The sequence below is a fragment of the Lissotriton vulgaris genome, chromosome 10 (assembly GCF_964263255.1).
Source record: "Lissotriton vulgaris chromosome 10, aLisVul1.2, whole genome shotgun sequence".
In the NCBI taxonomy this organism is placed as follows: Eukaryota; Metazoa; Chordata; class Amphibia; order Caudata; family Salamandridae; genus Lissotriton; species Lissotriton vulgaris.
In genome coordinates, this window is record NC_141698.1 from 198,253,178 (window position 1) to 198,265,758 (window position 12,581).

The 12,581-nt window shown below is 42.3% G+C and overlaps 1 protein-coding gene across 2 annotated transcripts in view; it reads right to left on the reverse strand.

Annotated features, from left to right (window-relative positions):
* LOC147684976 (solute carrier family 22 member 13-like) overlaps positions 1-12,581 on the reverse strand; it is a 334,900-nt gene that overhangs the window by 195,769 nt on the left and 126,550 nt on the right. For both annotated transcript variants that reach the window (XM_086940876.1, XM_086940875.1), the window contains exon 2: positions 7,292-7,395. In XM_086940876.1, the coding sequence (XP_086797002.1) occupies positions 7,292-7,395 (104 nt within the window). The remainder of the gene's footprint in view (positions 1-7,291; positions 7,396-12,581) is intronic.

The following is a 12,581-nucleotide window of genomic DNA, read 5'->3' on the forward strand; positions in this document are numbered from 1 at the left end:
CTCATGAAGAGAGCTGGAACACGTCATATCTTGATAAATTTGGTGCATTCCTGCCCTCTCCATTTGACGCAGCGCTGCAAGTGCTGCATAAAATCATCATAAATATGGCCCAACGTCTTTAAAACACTGAGTTTACAATAAACTGTGCTGAGCTGTTTGGTGTATTTTCAATTCTTCTTATATGGCAAGCTTTGATAAAAACTTTTTTACAAATAGGCTCTGGATTGTTGACTGTCTTTACAATCGCATTTGGAAATATACTGGTAATTTTGGGCTTACTCAGTTTAAACTTGTTCAGTGAATTCTAAACAACTCTGCCTCTTAGGTTGGATAATTGTAATCATGCTACTAAGATGGTGAATATGATCCACCCTCAATGCTTAATTTGAGCTGGTGTTTGCCAGTCTCAAGCACTGGCACTTTGTTCTCAACATCACCACTTATGGCAGTCCACCACATGGTGGTGTTGTTTGACTAATTTTGAGGTGAGCACAACAACAAAGTGCTTAATAATGCATTACATATTAAAATTAAAAATACCAACCACCCAGGCAATTTTTATTGCTTGGATAGCCAGGAAATGTCTGGATTGTCACACTTATAGAAGTGTCATAGTTAATAGTTCTGTTGGTTCCTGGCATCAGCAGATCTTTCAGGGACAATGGGTGTTGCGAGTTATAGTGGTCTTATGAGAAGGGCCTTGGCAGCTCCTTTTTTAAAAATAAATTAAGCACTGGCTTCCACTGAATGTTATATCTTGAACATCTTCTTATTCAAAGACTTCAGACTCTTTAGTTTCTGTAGTGGCAGCAATTATTTTCTAATCTGTACCACATCTGAGGGCATATTACCAAGGGGGGCGATAGGCAATTATCGCCGATTTAGCAGCCGTTTTCGGCCGCTAAGCGGCGATAATTCTATCGCCCTATTAGCAAGCTGTCACTAACTGATGTTAGCGACAGCTTTTAGGCGATAGCGAGCGGTTTGGGGCCCGCTTTGCATGTCAGCGATGTTTATCGCTAATGACATGCAAAGTGGGTGTACCCAACCAGTTAGCGACTGAAAGCAGTCGCTAACGTCGCTATCGCCTATTAGCAAGGCAGGCGTAGCGTTGGAAATATTCGTGCTAAGCGTGAATATCTCCAAATACTAACACCTGCCCAGAACAGTTCTTAGCCATGTGATCCAATGGGAGGTGGATACATGGCTAAGAGCATTTCGTCGCTAATGCGTGAATATCGCTGTATTCTCAGCGATATTCACGCATTTTGCCGCTATCGCTGGATATTTTAGCACAATGGAGAAAAACGTTGCTAATAGCATGTTTTCTCCGCTAACATATCCAGCGATAGGCAGCAATAAAAAAATCATCGCTAAGCCTATTATTTAGCGATAAATATTGCTACTTGTTGGTAATATGCCCCTTGGTTCCTTATCCACAACAAGGTCTCCAACTATACGACCTTCAATTATCTTCTGCCCACCTTTGACAACAGCTGCACTGCCTTGTGTCTTCATGGCTTTGTCAAAGAACTCCATAGTTTGTTTTTCACCATCACCTTCGATGATTTAATCTATGTTTGATACTTTGGATTTGGAAGGGTTAAGCTCAAGTTTTGCTTCCAGCTTTTGTACCTGAATTTTCACCTTGCTGCACAATCAAATAAAGCCTAAAGCTGTTTGATCATTTGTCAATCGAATTCATATATATATTTACATATAATTAGCTCTAGTGTGATTTCTTATATTCTCATATTTACAAGCATACTTACTATATTTTCAGGGATGCCATGTTTTCCTTACATGCCTATTATGAGCCCCTTTTGTGCACTTGCTCATTATGTCCCTAATTGTCATCATTCATCGGCAATCGATTAGTTTGTATGCATTTATGCTTGCTTATTATCATTTAATAATGTATACTATATGTGAACAACAAGTGAAAGTAATGTTAGGTGGCCTGGTAGAAATTCAGGAGATCAGGTCAGCTATTAAGAGCATGGCCACAGGTAAGACAACGGGTCCAGACGGTCTCCCTGCAAAATTTTACTCCCTATATGTGGCAAAACTGGCTCCCTGCCTGGGACTCTATATGCAGAATCTTTGTGGCTCGGGCAGCTCCCTACATCTACCAGAGACGTATTGGTGATTCCGCTTTCCAAGACGACCTCTGAGGGGGCCAACAATATGGATTCCCGACCTCTCTCCATGCTAAAATATGGATTTCAAAATCCTTAGCAAGATACTGGCGCTCTGTTTACTACCACACGTCTACGTTAATACACCCAGACCAGAATGGCTTTATCCCAAACCGGAATACCTCTTTTAACCTACGCAGACTGTATTCAGTGCCCTATCATTCTGGAGTGAGGCTTTTCCCCCAGGCAGCCTTCCTGTTAATATACTTGAAGAAGTCCTTCGACACTGTACAGTGGGATTTCCAGTCCGAAAGCATGAGACACATAGGGCTGGGAGATAACTGGGTGAAATGGGTGAAAGTACTTTATGAACATTTCACGGCCAGGGTCAAGACAGGTAAAATGGTCTCCAAGCAATATCGAATTTTCGTGCCACCCAACATGGATGCCCACTTCCACCCTTCTTGTTTACCTTGGCGATCGAACCTCTGGCGGCGCTGTTTTCTCAGGGAGGCAAAGGTGTGAGCCAGTAGTTGGGGGACATGTTGATATCATCTCAATTTATGCTGACAACCTCCTGATCTATCTTAGCGATGCTGTTCAAGGCTCTGCAATGACACTTGACCTGCTGAGTAGATTTAAACACCTATCAGGCTTACAGGTTAAAAAAAATAAGACTTACCGTTTTCCCATGGCCCGAACCTTTCCCCGCCCTTTAGACCTTCCACTGGATCTTAATTGGGCCATATCCACCTTTAAATACTTAGCGATACACATCTTCCATTCACTAGAGGATTTGAGAGAAGGGAACCTGGGAAGAGAGCTTAGATCCCTTAGATTCTCTTTTCCATTCGGTGCTCCTTGCATCTTCCAATTATGGCCCGAATGTCCCTATCAAAGATGGTCATGTTGCCACTTCTACTGTATTTCTTCATTAGTCTTCCGACCATAGTGGCTGCTGGGTGGTTCAAGCAAATAGATGTCTAATTGTGGATTCTTATATGGGAAAAGGGGCATCGGAGGTGTCCTTGGCGACATTGCAATGTCCCTTGACGGTTGGTGGTCTGGGGGTGCCGAACTTTGAACTCTACTTCCTGGCTTCTCAATTACAGTGGCTTTCACAATGGTTGGAAGGCATAGGCCCTGAAGAGACAGACTTGTCGGATTCTGGTGACCGCATGTCACTATTGCTAGCCAGAATTCTCGACCCAGCAATGGTAATCCCTCATCAATCCTTGAAACAGAACACTGCTCAGCAGTGTTGGAAATGCTGCGTGACTAAAAAGGCGGGGACTTCCCTCTACACCCTGGCCCTGCCCCTGAGAGGCTTACCACACAGCAATCCTATCCGATATTCACCCATGAACAACTGTCAGCTTGGGCAGAGGTTGGACTGGAGACAGTGGGGGACTGCTATCAGCAATCCATCCTTGCCCCACTGGAGGATCTGGTTGAGAGCTTCGGGCTTCAGTCGGGGCAGTTCCTGCAGTACGAGCCCTTGACCAGAACATTCAGGGGGTTGTGGAGTGACGGACGAGAGGAACCCCCAACACACACAATGTTACAGTCCATGCTCACTCTGGAAGGGCCAAGACACCAGGTGAAATGGTTCTACTCTTCACAATCCGAAATGTGCCGTACCCCATTACAGAAATTGCATGGCAAATGGGAAACAGTATTACATAAGGAACTTTCAGATCTGGAGTGCGACAGAATCTTAGAGTACCCTAAACAGGGTTCTTGCAACACCAGGATGAAATATATACAATGCAATTACAACCATATAACATATATAACACCACACAGGCTCCGTGGCGCCTACGGTGGCGAGATACGTAACTGCCAGAGGTGTAACTATAGCAATGCTGATTTCATTCATATAACCTGGTATTGTGCTATAGTAAGTCTTGAAGATGGCAAGTGAATCAGTAGGGCGCACCCTTGAACCCACGATTGGAACCTGTCTGCTAGGACTGTTCCCCCGGCCATCCAAGCGTAAAGTGGGTACACCAGCCTTAGTCCTGGCTAGGAGGAGGATATCATTGAATTGGAAATCTGCTTGTGGTCCCACAAATGGAGACTGGAAGGGACGTAACCCAATGGGCGGGGGCAGAGGGGAGGGCCTTGACCAGGGAGGAATGCTCGGGGACTGAGACAACATCCCATGACAGAACCCTGGAGAGAGATTCTTGAGAATTGGGAACACCATGAGAGATATCATAGTGGGGTTGGGGGGGGGGGGGGTGGAAACATCTCTCACTCAGATGGAGACCAAAATCAGATAACCTAAACACTAATAGGGATAATGATGATGTGTGTGGGAAATAACAGAATTACAAAAAAGGGAACTAAGGACGCATCGGTCCTGTGAGTAGAGTGAGTGCTGCCTCCCTCCTGAACCACCCCCTTGACATGCCTGCACCTTGGGTAGACTCAGCCAACAACTGGTTGAAGGGCTAATGTGTATTGGAGCTGACCTGTGCCCCCCCCCGCCCGATATCCTCCCATTGTTCTCTTCCCCTAATTGGCTCCTGTGTTACTGCACCACCCTGCATAGAATAATAGTTAACCCCTTCACTGCGGCGGCTATTCCACCACAGTGCTAAGGGGGTGGGGGGCCGCAGTCCCGTGCTCATGACGGAACCGCTCCGTCACGGCACGCGGGTGAGCTGTGCTTGTGACGGAACAGTTCCGTCACGGCCCCGCCCGCTCAATAGAACGCGCCGCGCAGACGCGGGATTTCTAGACAGGAAACAAGACTGCCTCTATCTAGTTTTATGTATATATGTTTTGGTACTTGTAGAGTGCAACCTAGTTAGCCCTTTCGATGCTCATGACGGACCGGTTCCATCATGACCACACCCACTTACATTGGGGCCCAGCACCGGCGGTAAATCTGCACCGCACGGAAGGTGTTAAGAAGAGACTGAGATATGAACACATGAAAAAGCCCAAGAATGACGCCCTTGATCAAATGAGTCTGCAACTACTGAGTTTTTAGCAGTCTAAGGGTATTAGACCTGACTGCCTTAGGGTGGTCTTCCCCCAGCTTTTTGCCTGCCTCCTTCCATTTTTCTGACCTGGTTTTGCTGTCAGGAACAAAACAGTGTTCCAACTTTCTATCTGCATCTGGACTCTGCCATCTGTAAGTCTACCCTGCCAAGTGGTGCCAACCCAGTTCTGGACCCTTGGAAGTGGGCCTAAAGTGCTTACCAGCAGAATTGGCACATCTTCTCTGCTGAGCAATGCATCCCCAAGCAGAACTGATGCATCTCCTCGGCTGAGCAGCCCATCCCAGAGCAGAACCGATGCATTACCTCTGCTGCATGGTTTGAGCCTGTCACAAAAGTCTTGCATCAACACTGCAACCTGCATCTTGCGACTGGTGCATCGTCTTTGCAACCAACACTGTGCAATGCTTTCCCAGGCACAGCTCCTCGCATCCCTCATTGACAAAAGCCTCAATGATGACACTGAATCTCTGCATCGCACTTCATTGCTCATCAGAACTGACACATCAGAGATGTCACATGGACATGTGTGGTGCAGCGGTCAGGGCAACTGACTTTGGAGCACAGGGTTCACGGTTCAATCCCCTGCTCCGGCGGCAGCTCAGCACCATGTGACTCTGGGCAATAGCTCACTTATTTTCCACAACGGCCCCCAGCAACTTGAGACCCGTAAGGGTGAGTAGTTTGTGCTTTACAAATACGGACTTACATTTACACTTTTATTTACATTTATACATCGCCTAGACTTCACTTTGAAAGTCCCATCAACTCGATCCTCAATGTCAACACAAGAGGACCTCGAACAGCAGCCTCACCCATCTCAGAACCAATGCACTGACTCGGCTGCACAATGCATCTTCGACGTGGATGCACGCAACGCTCACCAACAAGGATTTAAGGTACTCTGCTCAGCAGGCCTAACAGGGTCTGTGTAGCCGGATCGCTCTCTATCGCAGTCAGCCTCAATTTGTGACTTCTTGTTTTATTTATTAAAACCAGCGCTATATTTATAAACTGGTGGGGGAAGCATTTTTTGAGATGTTTTCACTCTTTTACTGTTCAAAGTGTTGCACAAAGAATTTACAAACTGCTTCTACGTTAAGCCTTACTGCTCTGGGACAGCTACCAGAGGGTTAGCACAGGTTAAATTGGGGTTTGCTTGCACCTTACCCTGACTAGGATTGTGGTTGTTGCTTGACCAAGGCTTACACCCAAATCAACCAATAACACAACTTCTAACAAAGGGTGTCTGCATTGTGGTCAAGATAGTTTAGATAGGAGTATATTCCTGCATACTATCATTCAAGGCTTTTTCCTCTTTGCAGGTATGAAGCAGAATGGCACACATGTGCAAAGAGGAGATAACTAGGAGAAATTAAGATATTTCTCCTTGTAACACCAGCCTCAGGCAGGCACATCATTTTGGCACAGCCCCAAATCTACAAGAATTTGTAAATATGGGTGTGCATCAAAATCCAAGGGTGGATGCATTGGAACATCCATGTGCCACCCATAGGATGCCAAGTAATGCAATGTAATGTAAGGCAGCGCAGTGTGCTGCATTGAGTTCCTTTTGTTTTATTCACAAAGCAACTCAAAATGGCCTTTGAGTTACTTTGTAAACACCATAATATATTTTTTATCAGGTCTACATCAAAAAAGTGCACAAATCCGCTGTAAAATCTTTGCAACATTTGGCCAAGGTTTTTATAAAGAGTACATTCTTTTAGAAAGAACTGTGGATGATCAGGTGTGCTTTCTTCCTCAGCAGAGAAAGATTCAGAGCCGGCATTAGATAGCAACTTTTCAGTCAGCCGAGGAATCCGCAAAAGATACCAGAGGAGCACGGTGGAATAGAAGTCTCTTTCCATGCACCATTCACCACTAAGGCCTAGGTAAAGCAACAGAGTGGTTTGGCCAGGTCTAAGCCCAATAGCATGCCGGAGGAACTGGGAACTGGCATCCACTGAATTCTCACAGAGCAGGCCTAGAAGGGTAGTTATAGCTGATAAACTGAGAATTCTGATTGGCTACCTAGTCCCCAACACATAATTTTCGGTACTAATCCAAATTAATTTCCAGCCTCCATTATAAAACGTTTATGGTAGCCGCACACCATAAGTGTATTATTGCTTTCCATACCTGTCACTTAATGGACCAAATATCAAGGCACCAAGAAGAAGTCCCAGCATGAAAATGGATTGTGAGATGTCATTCAGTTCCTTTTTGTCACATACCAGGTCAAACTAAAGAAAATAAGAGAAAATAATTGTAAATATAACTCACCGCAAATCATTTCATATAACTGATGTTTGATGTTAAATACATGTATATAAAGCTCATTAATGTATGGATAGGAAGTCAAACCCATGATTTATAGGCCATAATTCACAGGTATGATGTCATTTGAAATATTTCACAATTTTAAAACAATAAAAACACCATATAAAAAATCACAAGTTATCCAAAAAGGCATAACTTTTCATTATTGCTCCATATAAAAAAACTATGCATAAATTATAATATCTAAAATTAATGCTTAAGAATTAATACTTCTCTCATGTAATCAATTCCAAAACATGGAATTATGTAATCGCCATATAAAAGCCTGTCTCTAATTTTCTTTTTACAGTCTAGATATGAACTCGCAAATTATCTGTAATAATAAAATGACTCCTCTAACTAGCTTTTCAACTCTTTCTTCTCAAAAATGTTTCCATGAAAATTAGTGTATACTACAAGAATATGGTGGACGAACAAGTGTCCTAAAAATATAGCTTAAATATCAACTGCCAAAAATAATTTCTATATACATAACCTAAAGGTAAAAATATGTAGGTTAGTTTAAGTTTAATATATTTAACATCACAAAAATATACCTTGACAATATGTATCTCCAAAGTATTTGGAGGCTGCCTCATGGTTAATAAATCTATATGTATCTATTCATACTTACTATAAGTTTGCTCATCGATATGTGGGAAACAATGTGTTGTGTAACACTTTGTATATAGGTTATTGTATTGTGCTTGCTCCTTTAAAAGGCTCGTGGTACAGTGGCTCATGGAACCATAGGAATGTCACTGAGGTTCTACCTTCAGCATTCACTTGCCGTTGGTGTTTCAAGCTGTCATGCTATCTGGCACTTGCCTGTTTCTATTATAAATCTTAAGAATAAAGCTATCGCTGTGACAGTAGAGAACATTTAGCTTTCAGCAAACAGTGCCCTGCTTTAAAAAAAATGTGGGAAAATGTGGGAAAATTGGGCATCATTGAATGTTTCAGATGTGAACCCGGTAAGTTTCACTGGTGAGAGGATAAATATGCTGGGGTTCAGATGGCTCACGTTTCTTAAAAGGAAGAACAGTCAGAGGTAAATTATATTTTGCCAAGGTTGGACCTTCGGTCCATGGGAGGTTGGAACAGAATAATTTGCACATCATTCTGGATCCAAACAGTGAGCAAAAAGTACTAAAAATGGATGAGACTAGTAAGTTAAGTGAGGTGGTAGGTAAAAGGTTTCCTAATGTGTTTGGCAAGAAATTGGGTACACTGAAAGGATTTGAACACAGGATCATACTCAAACAAAACGCAGAGCCAAAAGTACATAAAGTAAGACCTATTCCTATGCTTATAAGAGATGAAGTTAACGAGGAACTACAGAATTTATTATCTAAAGGAGTTATTTAGGAAATAGACACATCTGAATGGATTTCTCCGGTTGTGATCGCACGTAAATCCAACGGAAAAATCCGTCTATGTATTGATTTGCGCCACTGAACAATAATATTGTGATTGAAAAATGTCCCCTCCCACAAATTAATGAAATTGTGTCATCTTTGAGAGATGCGAACTGGTTTTCTACCATCGATCTTTCCACAGCTTATCATCAGATTTTGTTAGAACCTGAATCAAGAGCACTTACAGCTTTCATTACACTATTTGGGTGATATCAGTTCAAGCGCATGCCTTTCGGCCGTGCATCTGCTGCTGGTGTCTTTCAGCGTCTTATGCACAGACTTTTTGGCAAAATGAAGGGTGTATGTTTCTTTCAAGATGATATTTTGATTGCAGCTAATGGTAAGGAAGAACATGACTCTGTTCTAGATCAGGTGTTTCAGACGTTGCAGATTGCTTGTTTAACAGTTGAACTTTCAAAATGTAAATTTGCACAAATAAGTGTTTCATATTTAGGTCATGTTATCCGTGGGGAGGGGGGTGATGCCAAAACCGTCACTTGTGAACACCATAATTGGATCACCTGCTCCTACTTCCATAGAAGAAATCAGGTCATTTCTGGCTATGGCAGAATACTGCACTAAGTTTATACCGAACTTTGCATCCAAAGTACAACATACGTTTACTCCTTAAAAAGAATGTCAAGTTTGAATGGTCAACAGACTGCGACAAAGAGTTTAACTTGAATAAGGTTGATTTACAACGTGTGAAGCGTTGAGTAGTTTAGATCCTGCTTTAGAATGTTTGGAACCCACGGATGCAGTGATAAAGGTTTTGGAGCGGTTCTTTCACAGAGAGGGACAGACGGCAAGGAAAGGATCATCCTGTTTGCTTACAGAGCTTTATCCCCTGCAGAGGCCAATTCCCCCATTATGGAGAGAGAAGCCTTGGTTTGCGCCTGGGCTTTGGAACATTTCTGTGCTTTTGTGTGGGGGAAACCTGTAGTAATCCGCACGGACCATCGACCATTGGTGCATATTTTAACCACTAAAGGTAGAGTGGGAGCTTCTGCTAGAATAGCGAGAATATCCATGAGAATGAAAGAGTATATCTAAAAGATCATCTATGTACCTGGTAGAGACAACGTTGTTGCAGACTGTTTGTCTAGACTACCTATTCCCTTGGAAGAATGTGTGGATGACACTTGGGGGGATTTCAGTATTGCTTTCATCCATGATTCTGGTACTCCAGCTATCACTAAAACTGAATGGGTGGATGAACAGAAAAAGGACAATGACTTACAAATGGTGTTAAGTCACATTTGTAAGGGTGGCCTAAAAAACAAAATTTCACTGGTGACTTCAAATCTTTTTGGGATGTGCGTGTGGAGTTGTCTTGTGACAAGGATTTGTTATTGAGAGGTGATAGAATTATTACTCCAAGAACTCTACGAAATAAAGTATTGCAATTGTGCCATGAAGGTCATTTTGGCATCGTGAGAACTAAGTTGATTGTCAAAAGTATATTTTGGTGGCCTGGTATTGACAAAAATTTTGAGATTTTTGTCAAATGTGGTTGACCTGAGGCACACCCTTATTTTATATTATTTTTAATCCTTTTGTTTGTTTTCTCAATTTTGGTGTGCATTCCCTCAAAAGCGCTCCGTACCGAGTGCGCTTATTAATACATCAAGAAAGTATGACGCGCCGTTTATGAGTCATGAAAGAGATGCACAGCTTTCTGCACATTTGTGATCCAAGTATTACACATAATCAATGCTGTATGTAAAGTTCATCCAATTTATTCTGGGTATTTTAGCAGTCTTTTTCCATCACGCCAAAGGTACAAAATTCCATTATTTGATGCGTTTTTAATTGCTCAATAATTGCCCATCCAGGCCTATTCACAGGCATGTATTGAAACTCAATTCCTCCATCACATTAAAATCACCCAATGCATTTCGGTTTCGCTCAACCTTCATCAGGGGCATCTGTGGTGAGCCTTGTAAAGACTCTCAGGAAAGTTCAGTAAAGTTCAAAGTAGCCAGTTCCCGTTCATCAAGACAGCAATCTGTCTTAGTCTGTCACTGTAACAACAAGAGTCGCAACAGCATTATATTCAAAAGGTTTCTGGGGTGACACCCCCTGGTATCACCAATTTGTCAGACCACTCAGTTCCATTGTGCAGTCTATGTCAGCATAGGACACATTGAACAATAGGACATTCAAACAGAGAAAACTAAGAATGTATGTGTGCTCTTTCCCAAGCAGCTGTTTCAGAGTGTAACAAAATGTGTTACAAGTATGCTATTCAATACAGAGATGTCAATGGAAACAGTTATCATTTCAATACAAATTGCTATATTTCAAGAAGTTCCCATACGCTTTAGAATATTTAGTCCATGACTTCACTGAAAATGGAAAGTAAAATGAGGCATACATGATATTTGGCTAATTATACGACAATATCATTTTAAATTGTGAATCACATTTTAATATGAAACTAGCATATAACTTCTGAATACATTATTAAACATTTCAATCTGTTCATAATTAATACATGTAAGTACGGGGAACTCATAAAAATTTTTGTAAGTGTCAACATTAATGATTTCATTACAAGACAGGAGGCTACATTATGCATTAATCCTTTTACAGCCGCTTACATCACAAAGACTTAGAATAAGAACAGAGTGACATCACAGTATCCATAAAAGGCGTGTGCCAGGAAAGATCAGCCTCTTTTAAATGCGGCTCACAACAGATAAGTAACTCCTCTTCAATCCTTACTACTCTTTATGCCAGTTTGCCTTTATTCGCATATGGTGCCTATTCTGATATTTTATATATTATATATGATATTTTAATATGATGTGTACTTATCCTTCTCTAAAAAAAAAACATACTGCCTTTTTATTGAACTTGTTATTATTATTGTACTTGTTATTGAACTTTATTATTCAATATGTACATACCTAACTACACCTTTCAATCTAATCTTGTGGCGTGACTCGCTCCCCACCCTTCCCTCGATCGCTATCACTCCCCGCGATCCACCCCTCGACTTCCAATTTATGGTTGTCACGCGTCTCTCCCCGTTTGCGCACCCCTCTCTGTCTTCCTGCACATCGCACACACCTTCCGACCTCCTCCCCTGCTGTGGTTCCCCGGCGATATCGTCCCTCGCATCGCCTCACGTCTGCCCGCAAAGTCCGACATCTCCCTTGTCCTGATTCGAGGAATGGTCCTCGGCAACAGCAACGCAACGCTGTGTATGCGCCAGGGTCCATTCCTGGATCCCATTTTCCTTCATCTCGAGCGCATCGGTTGCCGTTTTCAAGGCTTTACCGACTGCGCTCCTGCTACCAGCTGTTCTTTCAACTCTGATCGGGTCAATTTATAGCTAATAATATATAGGTCAATTTATTACCCTAATACTGATAGAGCGCGCAGGTCGCCCGACCCTTAGATTTACCAGATTTCACGCACTTGGGCCCATGACGTGTTTATGACAATAATTTTGTGAATCGGGCAAGTTTACACGCCACTATCAGTACTTTGTGTGTGTTTACTGTAACACAACTACTTATGTACCTGACTTACCACAGGCACATATTTCCCTGATGAATTCAGGAGCTAGCAGAGGACAATAGATAAGATAATTCAAAACACTTTGTTCATCCTATAATACTTTGAATGACCACAGACACCTGAAGGGTTTTAAGGATTTTATATAGTATTTAAATTCAAAGTGA